Source organism: Lactuca serriola, chromosome 3 (assembly GCF_051521515.1).
Source record: "Lactuca serriola cultivar US96UC23 chromosome 3, Lser_US96UC23_V15, whole genome shotgun sequence".
Classification (NCBI taxonomy): domain Eukaryota; kingdom Viridiplantae; phylum Streptophyta; class Magnoliopsida; order Asterales; family Asteraceae; genus Lactuca; species Lactuca serriola.
The window spans coordinates 86,240,967-86,258,228 of NC_136410.1; the positions used below are offsets into that span (position 1 = coordinate 86,240,967).

Here is a 17,262-nt window from a genome sequence, read left to right on the forward strand (position 1 = left end):
CATACTTAGAGAGATTTGGGAGAGATTTGACATACTTGGAGAGATTTCACATACAAAGAGATATGTGGGAGAGATTTCACATACTTAGAGAGATTTGGGAGAGATTTGACATACTTGGAGAGATTTCACATACAAAGAGATATGTGGGAGAGATTTCACATACTTAGAGAGATTTGGGAGAGATTTGACATAAGAAGAGATAGAGTGAAAACGATTGAGAGAGGTTTCATTGGTGACCTTTTTGAGTGTTCGGCTTTGCAATGCAGGGTCCGTAAACCCCGTTAAGCCTTGTTTAAGGATCTTGCATACTCCCGATGAGTATGCACATTGTTTTATCGGTTTGGCTCGCCACGTACCACTGTTTTAGGTTAAGGAGATCTAGATGTACGCACTTTTCGATTTACGATCTCTCATTAGAATTGAGAGTTGTTTAGAAATTACATAACGTAAACTCTAATACTCATGGCAAATTGAGTTGACCGGTTTGACTTGTTGACTTTAGTTGACTTTGACTTGACTGAAAATTGACGGTTGTCATATCATCCCCCCGTTAGAGGGAATTTCGTCCCGAAATTTAAAATCAGGCAAGGAGTTTGTGAATGACTAAGGTCGGCTCTACATTATTTTGATTCTGACTAAGAGATGAGTTATTATACACGAAATCTTAGCTCATACACATTATGATATAACCAATACTGGGCGGATAGTAAAATGTGTGATTCTACTTCAGTTTCACATCCCAACGAGGAAAAGAAACTAAGTTAGAATTCTCACATGCTATTATCTACCAGGTATTCGTTATATATAACTGGGGAATGTATAAGTGAGGAAATCATAACAAATAACTTAGTAATCCTTCTTACTACGAGGGTAGATAAGCAAGTCACTTACAACGACAACGATGAACTGATCCTAGTAAGAATGGCACATCCTATGAATACTGCGAACGGGTTGGTCCTATCCGAGGGGTATCACTACGGACTTGCAGCGTCCGCATCGAATTTGGAGGGTTGTCCTCGGACATCTTTTTTTTTCAATACTCGCGACTGGTGATATTCAGATCTCAGGTCCGATTCCTAAAGGGTACCTCGTTCCTTGTGGTTGGTCGGCCTATTCGTTTATGTGAGGCAGATAGTAAAGGTTTCTACTGGGGATATTGTCAGGGCCTCTGAAGTTAATGGAACTATGAGCAATTTGCCTTTCTATTTGAAGAATAAGAACAGAGCTTTCCAGGGTGAGAAGCTTGGTTCTTCAATTTTATTGTTGAGTAGATCGACAGGTTTGACCTAAGAGTTCTTGTAGCTCGGTAGAAAGCATGTGGGTTTGGTTTATACGATTTGGTACATGAGGTTTTTGTAATCTTCACTAGGCAAAGGTGGGTCCAACCACATGAAGAACTTACAATACCTGGAAGGATCCTGCACATTTTTATGACAGATTTGCCCTTAGTCCCATAACAAAACTTTATATTGGATCAAAGGGTGAAGAACATACCTTGTAGTTGGTGCATCCCCTAAATTTTCTTCCAGGATTCTTGTCCGTCCACGAAATTGAGGCTAGCCTCAACATCACAACGATACAAAACCATAGGGTTGTTTCTGTTCCTGAAATTGACATTAACATTTTGAAATCCTGAAGTCATTGACCCTGTAGACCCTGTAGATGAACTAGCGATGAAGAAGCTGATGCGTGGAAGAAGAAGTCGGAGAATGTAGAAGTAGGAGGTGGAAGATGGGTTTCTAACGGTAAAACCCTTATTTGTAAAGGGGTAACCGGCTGAAACCGGGGAAACCGGCTAACAGGGTTTGAGGCAAAAGTCAACACATACATGATGGCTAATTAGACACAAAAAATCCATTTAGGGCTAATTTAGAATTGGGATGTAAAACTTATGGTTTTTATGGTATTAACCATAATGATAACCTAGGCGTTGCAACGACTTTATTAATCTTATATGTCCGATTGAATTAAGTAATGCACAATGTTGATATAAAGCAAAATGATTAAAAATGAAAGATCGTTAGGGATCTAATTATCTAATTTTGTTATTACACCGAGAATATCACTTGGGTATATATGAAATTTTGTCCATCATTGTTGTAATATCATTATTACATTTGCATTATTTCCGTAATTTCATTATGACAAAGGGAGTACTTTTATAATTTTGATATAACATAAAATAACCATTTATATTATACATGGATACCTTTTGTAACTTTTATTACACTGGACCATATCTAATTTTGTTATTATATATGTATTAGGTGTAAGACTGATGTATCATATGGATTTAAAAAATATATATATGAAAATTCTAAATATTTGAAAAAGTTTAAATTTATAAGAAAAATTAGAAAAAAATATTAAATTATTAAAATTAAAGTGTTTTATTTTAATTTAGATACAAAGAAAACTAATGAAGTTTTAATTTAGAAATTTTGAAATTAAAAGGAAAGTCAATTATTAAAATTGATATGCATTTATTATTACATTTATTGTAATTATTACATTTAAATATTATGTGAAATTTAATAAAATGAAAAAAACCACAAGATGTCATATAGAAAATTTTAATAGAAAATAACCACAAAATAACATCTAGTCAAATCAATAAAAATGTAACATGTGGCAAAAAGATTTTCATTTATTAAATTAGATTAGATTATATCAACCATTTCTGATTTAGTAATTTTATTTCAAATGCACAATGCCAGCAATATTTTCTAGACATAGACCATTTTCTAAATTTTTACACAAGGATTATTTCTGTAATTTTATCTTACTACAAGGGTATTTTTGTAATTTCCCTACACAATATATAATTTATTACGAGGTAACATTTTTATAACTGTAGGGGACATTTCTATAACTATTTTCTATAAAGGGGGCATATTTGTAAGTTTTACTTTTTCGGGGACATCTTCCATAATATCCCGATAAATGTAAGGATAGTAGAATGACATGACTTCACTCAAGAAACTCGAATGAACTTCATGGAGTAAACTGAGTCTGCTGAGACGTTGTGGATGTTCTTCATCGTTTCGAGCAGGCGAGCAAGTAATTACCTACTCAAACTTTTCGTTATCCATCAATTCCACACTCAATTTAGTCTGGTGTATGGTTTTTGTATCAAATGTTGCTGTAAGTTTACTCAATTTGATCGATTCATGACCTCTGTTTCATGAAATTTATGTTCCCTATTCGTGTTTCTGAAGTTACTGTGCTTGATCCCTTTCCGATTGTAGACTTGTAAAACACATAAATCCTATAGGTAAGACTGTTCCATCTTTTCAATAAAACACGAGGACGTTATTAATCTTTGATTTTGAGTTTCTCCTTTTCGTGTTTGTAGCATTTTGTTGCAATAAACAAAAAGAGAATTGCCAGAAAACAACATGCTTCCTTCAGCAACCATGAACATCCTTAAAGTTCATGGTTGTTATCGTCTTCAACCCCCAATTTCTCATCTTTCCCAGAATATCCATCCCTCCTCCCTTACTACACACCATAAATCCAAGCTCTGTCACGTCTCATCACCCTCAATCCATTCTTCTAATCCCCAATTTCGTATCTCTAGAACCAATTCAAACCTCAGAAATGTTAGGGTTTCAGAAATCGGAGCTCCATTATGGATACAAAAAGACGACAAACAGGATAACTCCGGTTCTCCTGAAGACTTGACCATGAATGGAGAAGCTTATCAGAAGACTTTAAGGTTGGTAGAATGTTCTATGTTTGCTGCCCTTGGTGGATTAGCCTACATCTTAAGCAGCTCCCTTGCTATCGAGGTACTTTTTTGACTCTGCATTATATCGAACACTTGGTGGGCGTTATTGAAAACTAACAATTCCAATATTTACAGAATTACTTTGGTTGTTTCTTTGCCTTACCCATAGTATTCTCATCAATGCGATGGGATATTGTTGCTGGAAGAAAGACTATGGTATCCATTATCAAACCAAAACCAATCATTATTACCATATTCCTGAAAATAACATCTTTGATGTGTTCCATTTTACATATCATCTTTTTGTAGGTGGCAACTGCTACACTATTGCTTGTTTTAGCTGGACCCATAAAAGCACTAACATATCTGGTTAGAAAATATTTTCATATCTTTATAGCATTTAAGTATTTAACTCTATATATATATGGTTTACATTTTGGCTTATTTCTATCATTTCAGTTGATGCATGGGTTTCTTGGTCTTGCTATGGGATCTTTATGGAGGTATCCAATTGTTTTATTCCTTATTGCAATCTTTTCAATTATGAATTATGAGAAAAAAACAAGAATCTTCTTCAATCTTTACTTCTTAGGTCAAAAGCAAATTGGGGTGTTTCTATATTCACAAGTGCAATTGTAAGAATTTCTATCTTTCTTCTCTTTCTCTCATCTTTTAAGGATGATTTTTTTTACTGTTTTAGTGACACGTGTCTTTAAATTTACTACAGGTGAGAGCTATAGGTGCAATGGGATATGTTGTGATGTATTCTTTTCTAATCAGGGAAAACATTCTTGCTTTGGTAAATTTACATTCTTCAATCTTCATATCTTAAATTACTTTAGTACCCCCCATATTCTGATAATCATTTTTTTTTCTTGAAGATCACTATAAACATTCATGCTTCAGCTACATTTATTCTCACTTCATTAGGGTTCTTGACAATTCCATCAATGAATTTAATATACGCCATTTTTGGGACTTTGGTTTGTCTTTTTTACCCTCTCAATTATCTATTAATTCAATTTAATAAAGATTTGATTTTTTTTTACACTATATGGTTTTTGTGTTTTTTGCAGCTATTACTGAATTGCTGTTTCTTTGTGTTCTTGCTACATCTTCTATATGCTCTGTTCTTTACAAGGCTTGGAATGAAGGCTTCTTTGAGATTACCAAAATGGTTTGCTAAAGCAATATGACAAGATTACCCTTACCCACCTTTTATCTTGTATTCCATCAAAAACTAGTTCCTCAATCAATTTAGCTTTATTCTTTTTTTATTAAATTAACTCCCAACACTTTTACATGTGTTAAAGATTGATGATGAAAATCTCAAATTGAGAAAAGTTGAAGTCATGTATATACATTCGGTTTTATAAATGTAGGAACATTACATAGAGTTGAAATTGTTTTTGGAAGCTTAGTTGTGTAATTTGTATCATTTATGTTGTATTATGTATAGAACAACAATAGAAATTAGTACCAAAATTGTTTAAAGAAATATATCACGATTACATTTTCACATGGTGAACTATATCACATTTTCTTATAAATACGTAAGTTGTTTAATGTAACTTTTCACATGGTGAACTCCCTTAACGAAATCAAATTAAAATGTGACAAGCAAGGAAACCTTGACACAAAACATAAAATGGAGAATTAACCTAAGTGCAAATTTTGAATGCATGATGTTAATGTCCTATAATCCATCTATAATGTAATATAGTTTCGTTATTTATATATGGAAGTAAGATAAATGCTCTTAAGCATTTAACATGTAAATATTGACCAAACATGTCACATGTGTATGCCTAATATTTTGGGCATATGTGTCACGAAAAAAAAAGTACATGATTTCTTGTTTGTAAAATTTCTTATTTATTACAGTATAAAGAGAATTTACATATAGAGATATTCAAAGTTATGAAAATATTGTTAACATCAATGTTAAAAATGAAGGGATTGGAATAGAATACCCATATTCATTCTAGGGTTTATCTAACTATGGATTTATGTTGAAGTTATATGAAAATGGTGAATTGTCGATGAGAGTGAAAAGTCAAAACAACATCGATGATCGATGAATAAAAGAGACCCAAAGTAGACGTGTCCACATTTGGAACCAGATTCTGTAGGCGAGGGGGTGTTAGCGACTCAAAGCCCTGCCACGACAATCAGTTCCCGCTCTTCAACTCTCCACCCACCCACCGTCGGAAAGTTCTTTATAAACCCCAATTTTCATCAGCCATTCCTTGCGGAATTCTTTGATTGAAGAGCTATAATGGGGATCAATGACAATGAGCGAAATGATAGTAATCCAATGGTGGTTATCAATAAGCTCAAGTTCACCTACCCAGGGATCGACGGCCATCCGCCTCCTGGTTCAGTTCCTCTCATTGAAGATTTCTCCCTCACTCTCAATCCCGGTGATCGCTGCCTTCTTGTCGGATCTAATGGCGCTGGTTCGTCCTCCTTCTGTCGTCCTTTTTTCAATTTCAATTCTATCCATATCGATCGTGAAATTTTTATTGAATTTTAAAACAAAAGGAAAAACGACGATACTGAAGATACTTGGAGGGAAGCATATGGTGGAGCCTGATATGGTTAGGGTTCTTGGTAGATCGGCGTTCCATGACACCTCTTTGACTTCTTCCGGCGACCTAGCTTATCTTGGTGGAGAGGTACATTACTTCTGCTTCTCTTTCAATTGGGATTTTCACAGTATTTTGGCTCAAAAACAATCAAATTTAGAAAAGCTTGATTGATCTAGATAAATGTCAAATTACTTACCTATCATTAGCCTGAAGAAGCACAAATTCTACGAATTTCCATCTCTTACAGTTAACAGCTACCACATGATTGGGATTTATAGGTGTGCATTTAGACACATTTCATATATTGTTAGAGCGTATTTACAATATGTTTTAGATCTTCTTTAGAATTAAAATGTGTCTTGTTTATATTTATAATATACCATCAACTCTTTATATCCCTTAAATCCACATAGTTGTTTAGATCCATGAAATTAGCATACAACTGAAGATAACAAAATCACCCTTTAAGAAATTCATCAATAGTTAGGTTCAAAGAGTTGCAAATGACACCTTGATATTAAAATATATAAAACTATAATCAATCAAATTAAACTAATTGCATCAAGTATTAATTAGTTCCCATAAAGAGAGAAAGGAACTTATTCTAAAAAATAGTCATATAAATGAACAGTGGAGAAGGGAAGTTGCTTTTGCTGGGTTTGATGTTGCAATACAAATGGATATTTCTGCTGAGAAAATGTTATTTGGAGTATCAGGGGTTGATCCTCAAAGAAGAGCTGAACTAATCAAGGTACTTCAAACATTTTTGCATTATTTTCTTTAAATTGATCTCTTTTTCTATTCTTTTTGTAGTTGTTTTCCAATTTACTTTATCCATTTGAACTTTTTTCCACACTTTAAAAAGAACCCATCTCTAGATTGATATTTTCAAAAACTCCATCTTAATTCTATGCATTTTTCTCTTTAAACCCAAGGAAATGTACCGAATATTTCAGGTTTTAGATATTGATCTTTCATGGAGGATGCACAAGGTTTCTGATGGTCAAAGAAGAAGAGTGCAAATATGCATGGGCCTTCTGAAGGAATTTAAGGTATTAAATTAACACAGTCTCAGTCAAAGTCACACATCAAATGCAGTACAACTTGTTATGTTCTGTCATGTCATGTGATGCTTTCTAAAAATGTTTTCCTTTCATCATTACATAAAAAGAAGATAACATTGGTTTCGTTTCTTTTTTTGAAATTTGTGTTTGGTTGATGAATGTTGTTTAATGGACACATTTGACATTTGTATAGGTTCTTCTTCTTGATGAAATTACGGTTGACCTAGATGTGCTTGCAAGGGCTGACCTTTTGACTTTCCTAAAAAAGGAATGTGAAGAGCGTGGTGCTACTATCATATATGCTACACATATATTTGATGGACTCGAGAATTGGCCTTCACACATTGTAAGCTTTCAATTACAATCAAATAAATTTCATAATACTCATCAGTCTTAATGTTAGAGTTGGGGAGAAAAAAAAAGGGTGAATAGGTAAATACATTAAGCCAAGGTTTTTGGCTTAACCCATTAAGTCATTCTTTTGAGCAGATTAAGTACTTAACTCAATAATCTCATTAAATGATTGTGTTTGTATTAGGTTTATGTTGCCCAAGGGAAGCTACAATTAGCATTGCCTATGGAAGAGGTCAAAAAGATGAGTAATTTGTCTCTAATGGTGAGTTTATCTTTCTTCACATGCACCTCATTACAAAATAAATGGACCAATTTCTTTCTAATGTTTGACTTTTGGTCAAATGGCCTGATTTTGTACTTAAAAGTAGATGCAAGTTACTTTCGGTAGACGGTAGACAACAATACACAGTTAACAGCTGACAGTTGACAGTAAATTGTTTTATTGTTTGTTATAGAGAACGGTAGAAAAATGGCTGAGGAAGGAGCGAGATGAGGAGAGGAAGAGAAGGAAAGAGAGAAAAGCAAATGGACTGCCAGAATTCGATAGGCGTATTGATGGGACCCGCGTGGTGAACAATGGATGGGCTGCTGGAAGGCTCAATTCCACTGTTGCTGGTCAAGAAAACTTTGTGTATAGTTCAAACAGGGTTATGAGACAATAAACACCCAATCGATTGAATCTATTAACATAATTCTTTCTTTAGATGCTAAATTGAGTATATGATGCGTCAAAGGGTATATTTGTTAAGTTCCTTGTGTGAAATGTAACAATCATATGTGTGTGAGTAAATTGTATTCAAAGTAATGGATTACAATATTTTGATTCAATGAAAAGAATATAGGCGTTACTATTAAGTTTTAATTAGCATTTTTTTTATAGTGTCCATGAATAGTGTTGGTTGTTGTCTTGAATGTTCATGATCTAAGATTAATTTGAACTTGGATCGAGATTCATGGGATGCATATCAACTATCAACTATAATAAATGAATATCTATTTTGTCATATGTCAATCTTTCATGAGTTTTGATACTTGTTATTTTATGATATTTTTTAAATAAATAATATCCACATGTCAATTTTTAGGTTTTTTAAATTTTAAAATTGAAAAGTCACATAATATTTATATATTTATATATTTAAAGTACTAAATGTCATAAATATGTTAGTATTAAATTGTAATTAATACATTTCTTTATTTCTTATTTCAAATTTTAAAATTTTATTTTGCCCAGAATATCTTCAAATCTTCAAACTTACATCAAAAACATCTTCATATCTTCAAACATACCCGAGAACATTCAAGCTTACCCTGGAAATCTTTCTTCACAAATAATTCATAGGAATTATTTGGTAAGTTTCCTAAATTTAACTAGTGTTTTTACTCTGTATTCTTGATATATAACTAATTAACACACAATATCGTGTGTTAAATAGTATTAGGATACGCCTATATACGCGTGTTCTAATCCTAGGATTTTCGTTATCACTTCGTTAACCAGCCAAGAAGACATTCGAGGTGAGTTCATACCCCTATAGTTTTTACGATTTTTATATGTTTTAGGGGGGAGGGGAGAATACAAGTAAAACACAAGATAAATTGTGTTAATATACAAATCGTTACATTTATATTTTTTTTAAATATAAATATACACATGGGTACAAATTCGATACAGTAAAATTTTAGCCCTTTTGTAACATGTCGAACTAAAATGGTATAATTATATAAACGAACATATATAATTATTTTATTCCAACTTATTATCATGGCAAATTTTATAATAATATACAAAAGGGTTCATCATTTCAACGAAACATTTATATAAACTATAATAGGTATAGTTTATGGAACATACACAGTATTTTATCCGGTTGGGGGCACAGAAAATAATTATTTAAAAGAGTAATGATTTTTCCTACTATGTAAACATTTACATACAAACATTACAAGAAAAGGGAATTTCACTACACATACGTAAACCGTTAATATAGCTTTGTGAATTATCTTCAAATATTTACCTGAGTACCAACAAAAGTCTTGTATTATAACCAAAGTCTCCAGAAGGGAGAGCGTGACACTTGTGTACAGATCCCGCAGCTAAGTTGCTTGCAACAGCTAGACCGGCAGGTCTAGGGTGACAAATGTCGTACTGATTTCGACGTATGAAGAACGTCATACAAGCCATCTAGGTCATTAGCATGGTTATAATTGTTGGATTAGTGTCTAAGTCCATAACTATTTTGGTATGTACTTGACCCGATGGTGCATGGTCCTTTTGGGTTGCCTTCACCAAAGCAACTTGATTGGAGAAATAAATAGAGAGAGAGAGGTTATTATGATTTATTAATATGTTATAAGAATAATATATTAAAGGAGAAATCATATTTGTTTAATCAATATTGGTCAATAATTAATTAAGAATTAATTTTGTGATCAAGTGTAATTAATTAAACTAGAGGGGCTGAATTGTAATTATGTGATAGTTACAAAATAAGGTAAGGATTATCTTATATATATGGTGAACGAATTTGAGGTGATAATCACTTAGAATTTGACTAGGATAAGGGTTTCTAAGAGTTATCTTATGGTTGCTTGGTGGACAAGCAACTAGATAAGGATAAGGACTGAAAACCTAATCCCAACCCTATATAAAGACCCCTAAGGCCTTGGAATTCGTGGACTTGATCCCTAGAGCATCTAAGGACGAATTCCTACCCTTCTCCTCTCTCTTTATACCTTCTCCACTTGCTTATGGTGTTTGTAAGCCATTAGAGGAGTGACACTTGTGACTCTCAGCTTTCCAAGGTCAATTCAAGGAAGAATTGGATTGTTATTGCTATATAACAATTAAGGTATGTTCTTAAACCTAATTACATGTGAATTCTGATTTCCATATGCTAGAATTAAGGTTTATAGTCTTGGATTCAAAGCATGTACAATAGAGAAACCTAGATCCAAGCTTTAGGGTTTGTATGAGCACATAGGATGTCTTATGACCAAAACCCATCAGTGGTATCAGAGCCATGATTGGTTTCTATTGTATTGATGCTTGATGTAACTGAAAATCGTGTTTTGGCCTCACTGTTCGACCTGACTCGGCGAGTCACTCTTGGACTCGGCGAGTCAGCCCTACTCGGCGAGTTCCAGAGGGTGACTCGGCGAGTCGGTGCGTCAGACAGTGCTTATCTCGGGATTTCTTGCCGTTTTTGCATTGGGATAATTACCTTATCATGTTAGATTAATATTAATCCGATTATATGATATATTTGACTATAATTTTAATCTAATTGAAGATATTTATCAGTTAATAAGATAATTGTTTCCTTATAAGATAATTGATTAATTATTTTAAGTAAATTGATAAATTACTTTGCAAGAAATCATCAAATATGGATAATTATGTGATTAAATGTTAATTTGAATTATTTGTTATTTGATCCTTGTTGTTGTGAAAAGTTTCATATTTTGCCCTTTAGGTTTTATAGTTTAAATTTGAACCCAAAAGTTTTGTAGTTTTGAAATTTAAATAGTTAAAACCCTAATGTTTTGAAAAAGGTTTCAAAACTTGCCCTCAAGTTTTGGAATTTAAATTTTGATTAAATGGTTTAATTTTGATGTATATTTAAATTCTAAACCCTAATGTGTTGAAATGTTTCAAAACTTGCCCTCAAGTTTTGGAATTTAAAAGTTGATTAAAAGCTTAATTAGGAATGTTAAATTCTAAAACCCTAGTATTGTTTTGAAAAAGTTCAAATCACACCCTTATGATTTTATTAATTAATTAAGGTGTATAATTAAAAGAGGTTTAATAAATCCATAAAAGTTTTTGGTTTAAAATTTAATTGAATTAAAAGTATAATTGTTAAATTTAACCACCTAATATTTTAAAAGTGTAAAATACACCCTATACTATATATAACATTAAAAGTCTAACATTATATATATGTATGAGTAAAAGTCAGTCTTACCGTTAGTAGGCCTCATTCACGAAGCTAGTCTATAAGGGGTGTTTAAGGAAATTGCCTATAAAATGGCGATTGAATGGGTATCCACTCTTACCCACCGTACTCTTGACTAGTGGAGGGTCGTTAGCCGAACGGGTAGGATAGGACAAAAACCTTCCATTATAAGTATAATGAAATATAAAAGTAACTAAATGTTTTCAAAATTCTCAATCTTAGTTACTTAGGCAAAAGTGAATTGATGCAATTCCATGAAATTACATTTTGTGCCCTTGCGAAGACGTTAGTGGAGCGTGTGTGGTTTACCGGCACACTAAATGGGTCTAAGCAAAGGTAGCAAAGGGTGACTCAATGTTTGTCATAGTTCGGTGGAGCGTGTGTGGTTTACCGGCACATCGAATAGGTGACTGTAACATGTGAGGGCACCATGTAAGTTTGCATGGTTATTCACACCCGCTTTGTGATCCTCGGCATCCCAGTCACAAACAAGAGGGGCATATCGAGATTTAAACATGCCATTGAAAGTTCAATGAATCTCAAAGGATCTAGGAGTTTTCATAGATTTAAAACTTAAATTCTTTTTCGTTTTTCGTGGTGGAAATTAGTGAATCGTCATTCACTTACCTTCAAATGTTCTGCAATTTGGGTTACGGCATCCCTCTCCCGAGTTGTAGAATATTGTGTTGGGTCCTAGCCTTAGTATCTCATTTGGGTGATTTACTAAGGACTCAATCTATCAACTAACTTGAATTCGTTTTCTCCCATTTTGTAGATGTCAAAGTTCGACAACTATGGTTTTCCCAAATCCCGTGGAACAAGCTTTCCACATGAAGATGGTATTCCACGATTCAATCGAGGAACAAGAAATCATGCTTCACTTCCTCCTCCTCCTCCTATTGTTCTCCCCAACCCACAAGATCGAAGAATTGAAAGGTTCAATATCACTAAAGCCCTATTGGAAATGAAACATGAAGATGGTAAACCCGTGTGTGCCCACGTTCTAGGAATGAAATCACACATTGATAGGTTGATAATGTTGGGTGTGTCATTCCCAGATGAGTTGGCTGTGAATTGGGTTTTGCAGTCACTTCCTGAATCATATAATGAGTTCAAAAGAAAGTATTATATGATGGATCATGACGACAACCTCATTGACCTAACTTACATGCTCATTGCTGCTGAATCAGAAATGATTTGGCGAAGCAATGGAGCGTATTTGTTGGGAAAGTCAACCGACCATGCTTCCGAGGACGTTCTAGGAGAACCGACCTGCGTTTGCTGCCAAAAGAAAGGGCGTTGGATACAAGTCTGCCCAAAGAGCCTGAAGAGTCCAGAAGCTGGGAGAGTCAAAGAGTATGGCTGCGCTTCAGGTAAAATCCACTATCTAAATCCATTAAGTTCCTATTCATTAATTCTTAATACATAATGTAATAAGATTGCATTTGAATGTTTTACAGGATCGGTGAAAAGAAAGGAAGCTTGGTGAAAGAGCAAGATGAATCTAAACACAAGGAATGGATCTTGATCGCATGGACTTGAAGATTAGATTTTGAGCTTAGATAGTTATGATAGAGTTGTTAGAAATTTTCTTTTGAAATACATAGTTTTCAATGGATTTTGCATTGTAAGGACAAATGTTTTCCGCTGCTTTTATAAATAAAATAAATTTTCGTTTGACTTATTTATTTATTTCCTTGCAATGAAATCGTTATGAAAATTGGTGTTTGCATATTTCTACAACAAATGGATATGATTCTTATTTATGGTGTTTATGGAAAAGTCGAGAATTTACCAAATAGGGAGAGTTTCTCATCGCCCAAAGTTTCAATTGGACAGAAATTTGGAATCACGCAACTTGGTTGCACGATGAATGAGAAATTTCATATTTGGAAATTAGACAAATTCATTGACAAAGTGTCGAGTGAAGGACTAAGAGATCGAGCACACAATGTTGCGTGTTGATCAAGACCACCATAAGAGTAACAATGATATTCGTCATGATTTACTAAAGGTTTAGTAAATATGATTATACTTACAAGATTAAGTGTAATTCTGAATTGATTAAAGGGTTTAGATCAATAGCAGAACGTATAAGAAGAATCAAGTAGGAAGAAAGATAAAAGTTTCTCCATTCTAAGAAGATGGGAGAGTACCTTTTATGCTTTATGATAGGTCTTAATGATTAAGAACCATACCTCAATTGATCCTCTAAGTGAGTCTTAGTACAATTGTATGTCTAAGAAGAGGAATCAAGAATTGAAGAAATGGTTAAATCAATAAGTCAATCATACTTCGTTCCAATAACAAGTCTTAAAGTTAAGATTATGACATTGAGTGAAAGGTATTAAGAAGGTTTGTAACCTTCATTAAATGTGGAAAGTTGTGATGTCTTGGATAAGACAAAGACCAACTAGGACCAATTTATGAAGTGTTTTGATAAAAGCTACACTAACTCTTGAATATTTGTTTGTCAAGAAATGGTTATTGACAAGAGAATCTTATATGTCAAGGAGTCAGTGGGAGTCTTAATGGTCTTGAAAGGTTTCAAGAACAAATCAAATAAACCTTATCGATCATCACTAGCACACGAGTTGAGGTTTACAACCTATCGTGTTGACATTATTTTGATTCTGTGCCAATCCAATCGAGTTAATTATGCATGTGAGTTCTATGAGTTCTCATTTTGAACGCATAAAAGGCAAAGCACCTTAATCAATGAAAGGTACATTGATAGGAAAGGGTGAGCTGCTTAACTACTTGGAAGACATGGTGGGCAGCTGTGCTACCATAAGGCAAGAAATCAAGATTAAGAAAGTTTGCTCCATATGAGTTTGAATTTGTCGTAAACTTGGTTTTAACAAATTCACATGGATAGGAACAAATACACTGTTTAAATCTAAGTGTCATAAGATTTCCTCCTTCATGAAAATGATTGTGAGGAAATGCTTTCACTAAGACAGATTTTAAGAAGATAGTGATTGTAAAATTGCATTCTCGAATTCAATTATGGTTACGGCATCCCTTTCCATAATTTGAATTGTGAGGTTTGGCAATTAATCTTAATTGTTTAGACACACATATGAACTATCGAAGGCAAATGTGTATAAGTTCAAGAAACTTTGATAAAAGATTATCAAAACACTAAGTATTAGAAACATGAACTTAAGAAATTCAATAAGCATTGTTTTTCTGAAAGTTAAGATGTTTATAATAATCATCAAAGATAGTGGGAGCATAAAAGTTATGATTGTATGATTATTAAGGAAAGTATTGCAAGGTTAGCAATATTAATTATAGAAAACAAGAGTCATACTTTGCAAAGTCGCAATAGTTGAAGAGTTGTTTTGCTATAATTAAGGGAGAGAATATTATGCTTCATTTCAAATCTAAAGGTTTAGGTTGAGAAATGTTAATAAAATTTAGTCAAAGGTACAAAGTGTGTTCTTAAAATTTCGATTATGATTACGGCATCCCTCTTCACAATTCGAATTTTGAGAACATAGCAAATAAAACATTATGTGTCGTGTCCCATACGCTTCGGGTATAGGATCGATTGCAAATGCTTTAATGTTTGACCATTCTAAAATTTTCCAAATGTCTAGCGCATTTAGAGGGAAAAAGGACAAGAATTGGTTTTGACTAAAATAATTAAACAACTATCAAAGGACAATCCACGTTCGACGAGGATTGGTCGCTTGTGAGTAGTTGGAAGTATAGTATTGGAAAATATGGAAATGTTTCCATATTGGATGGACCATATCAACATCATTACGAATAGATAAGATTCTATTAAGAATGAGTTGTCATATGGAACATATGGAAGTGTGTCCATATTGGGAATTGAATATTGAGAAATCTATGACTAGATTAGAAACTTCTATGCAAAAGGATGTTCAAAGAAAGTACTTTGAGTGAGAGACATCACATCTATGGAATTGTCTTGTAACAATCTCCGATAGAAGACTTTGTAATATCATTGGCAATAATCTTTGTGACTTTGGTGCAGTGACATTACAAAAGAGATCATTGCATAAAATGTTAGAATCTAGCATATTCTATAAGTAGCAAGAATTTGATATTCTTTCACTTATGAAAAGGATTTGGAGTTGTGAAATGAAAATGATTGGAAATGTGTTCAATGTGATCTATTTCACAAAGTAAGAACCATAGGTAAACATTGTGTGCATGCTAGGAGCATGGGACAAGTGTTATAATTCAAGTAAGAAGTTGATTACCCGAAACTACAAATAATGAGTAATCAATATGGTGATAAATAAAAGGTGTTTTATTTATGCTCAAAGGGTTGAGGCCATATGGGATTAGTATTATTCTTGTGTTTCACATTTGCATGTTTTGACTTCCAGAATAATTGAGTTTATTAAGAATAATCGAATTATTCAAACGGACCACAGTCGTTCATATGTTGGAAGTAGATATGAATGAAGACTGTCGTGAATTGGTGTGTGGATTGTCTAAAAGAGTATTAGACATAAGCAAATGTTTGCTGCAACGTTCATGAGTGCTTATGAATGTGATTTGAGCATTGGACTAAACCCACGCTCACTTGGATCACCCCATGAAATTGTATCATGAGTGATTAGTGAGACGATAACATCTTATATTCTTGAAACCGAGATGTGTGAGTTGTATCTTGCGAATCGGTTGCACATTGATAATATGTAAACGCACTAGTAACTTGGTGTTATAAAACATATTGTTGTGTGTGATTTGGTTAGTGAGTGCAAGCAAGCATTGTATCAAAGTTTATCTGTTCCTTTTATCCAAAGAAGGATAAAAGCGATATCTTTGGGCCCCTCGATGGTTTAGTGATGACAAACGTAAATGCTCGGCCGGGCTAGGGCTAATTTGATTTGTTCAATTAGTCAGTCGTCATAAATCGGAATCGAGATATAGTACAAATAGAATGATTTGAAATCATATCTCATATGATATCTAGAATGGAGGAATATATGATCCCTTATCTAAGGACACGCGTATCTGATAGGATCAGAGTTGACAGCGGCTTTGGAAAGCTACGATTGCAGATCGAGATCTGAAGTCATACGCATAATAGTTATTGGACTTATCCAAGTGGGAGACTATTGGATTAGTGTCTAAGTCCATAACTATTTTGGTATGTACTTGACCCGATGGTGCATGGTCCTTTTGGGTTGCCTTCACCAAAGCAACTTGATTGGAGAAATAAATAGAGAGAGAGAGGTTATTATGATTTATTAATATGTTATAAGAATAATATATTAAAGGAGAAATCATATTTGTTTAATCAATATTGGTCAATAATTAATTAAGAATTAATTTTGTGATCAAGTGTAATTAATTAAACTAGAGGGGCTGAATTGTAATTATGTGATAGTTACAAAATAAGGTAAGGATTATCTTATATATATGGTGAACGAATTTGAGGTGATAATCACTTAGAATTTGACTAGGATAAGGGTTTCTAAGAGTTATCTTATGGTTGCTTGGTGGACAAGCAACTAGATAAGGATAAGGACTGAAAACCTAATCTCAACCCTATATAAAGACCCCTAAGGCCTTGG

At 33.5% G+C, this 17,262-nt stretch overlaps 2 protein-coding genes across 7 annotated transcripts; both read left to right on the forward strand.

Moving 5' to 3' along the window:
- Window positions 1-2,952: 2,952 nt before the first annotated feature.
- On the forward strand, window positions 2,953-5,145 carry LOC145092790 (uncharacterized). 6 transcript variants are annotated; one of them, XM_079030767.1, is made up of 10 exons: window positions 2,962-3,144; window positions 3,219-3,274; window positions 3,356-3,791; window positions 3,866-3,946; window positions 4,040-4,099; window positions 4,190-4,233; window positions 4,323-4,365; window positions 4,458-4,529; window positions 4,612-4,713; window positions 4,807-5,145. In XM_079030767.1, exons 3-10 carry the CDS (start codon window positions 3,399-3,401, stop codon window positions 4,924-4,926), a joined length of 915 nt encoding a protein of 304 aa, XP_078886893.1. In that variant the 5' UTR covers window positions 2,962-3,144; window positions 3,219-3,274; window positions 3,356-3,398; the 3' UTR covers window positions 4,927-5,145. The 6 variants fall into 6 exon arrangements, with proteins under 6 accessions (XP_078886897.1, XP_078886893.1, XP_078886895.1 ...); XM_079030769.1 differs by having other exon boundaries at window positions 2,962-3,060; XM_079030771.1 differs by lacking the exon at window positions 3,219-3,274 and having other exon boundaries at window positions 2,953-3,060.
- Window positions 5,146-5,852: 707 nt separating this feature from the next.
- ABCI20 (non-intrinsic ABC protein 9) lies at window positions 5,853-8,601 on the forward strand. The gene is made up of 7 exons (XM_079030773.1): window positions 5,853-6,189; window positions 6,275-6,408; window positions 6,953-7,072; window positions 7,278-7,373; window positions 7,579-7,731; window positions 7,924-8,001; window positions 8,195-8,601. Exons 1-7 carry the CDS (start codon window positions 6,009-6,011, stop codon window positions 8,399-8,401), a joined length of 969 nt encoding a protein of 322 aa, XP_078886899.1. The 5' UTR covers window positions 5,853-6,008; the 3' UTR covers window positions 8,402-8,601.
- The last annotated feature ends 8,661 nt before the right edge of the window (window positions 8,602-17,262 follow it).

Coding starts and splice junctions, on each gene's coding strand:
- ABCI20 (XM_079030773.1), top strand. CDS start 6,009: ATGGGGATCAATGACAATGAGCGAAATGATAGTAATCCAATGGTGGTT. Junction 7,732..7,923: donor AGAATTGGCCTTCACACATT/GTAAGCTTTCAA, acceptor TGTTTGTATTAG/GTTTATGTTGCCCAAGGGAA. Junction 8,002..8,194: donor TGAGTAATTTGTCTCTAATG/GTGAGTTTATCT, acceptor TGTTTGTTATAG/AGAACGGTAGAAAAATGGCT.
- LOC145092790 (XM_079030771.1), top strand. CDS start 3,399: ATGCTTCCTTCAGCAACCATGAACATCCTTAAAGTTCATGGTTGTTAT. Junction 4,100..4,189: donor TAAAAGCACTAACATATCTG/GTTAGAAAATAT, acceptor CTATCATTTCAG/TTGATGCATGGGTTTCTTGG. Junction 4,530..4,611: donor GGGAAAACATTCTTGCTTTG/GTAAATTTACAT, acceptor TTTTTCTTGAAG/ATCACTATAAACATTCATGC.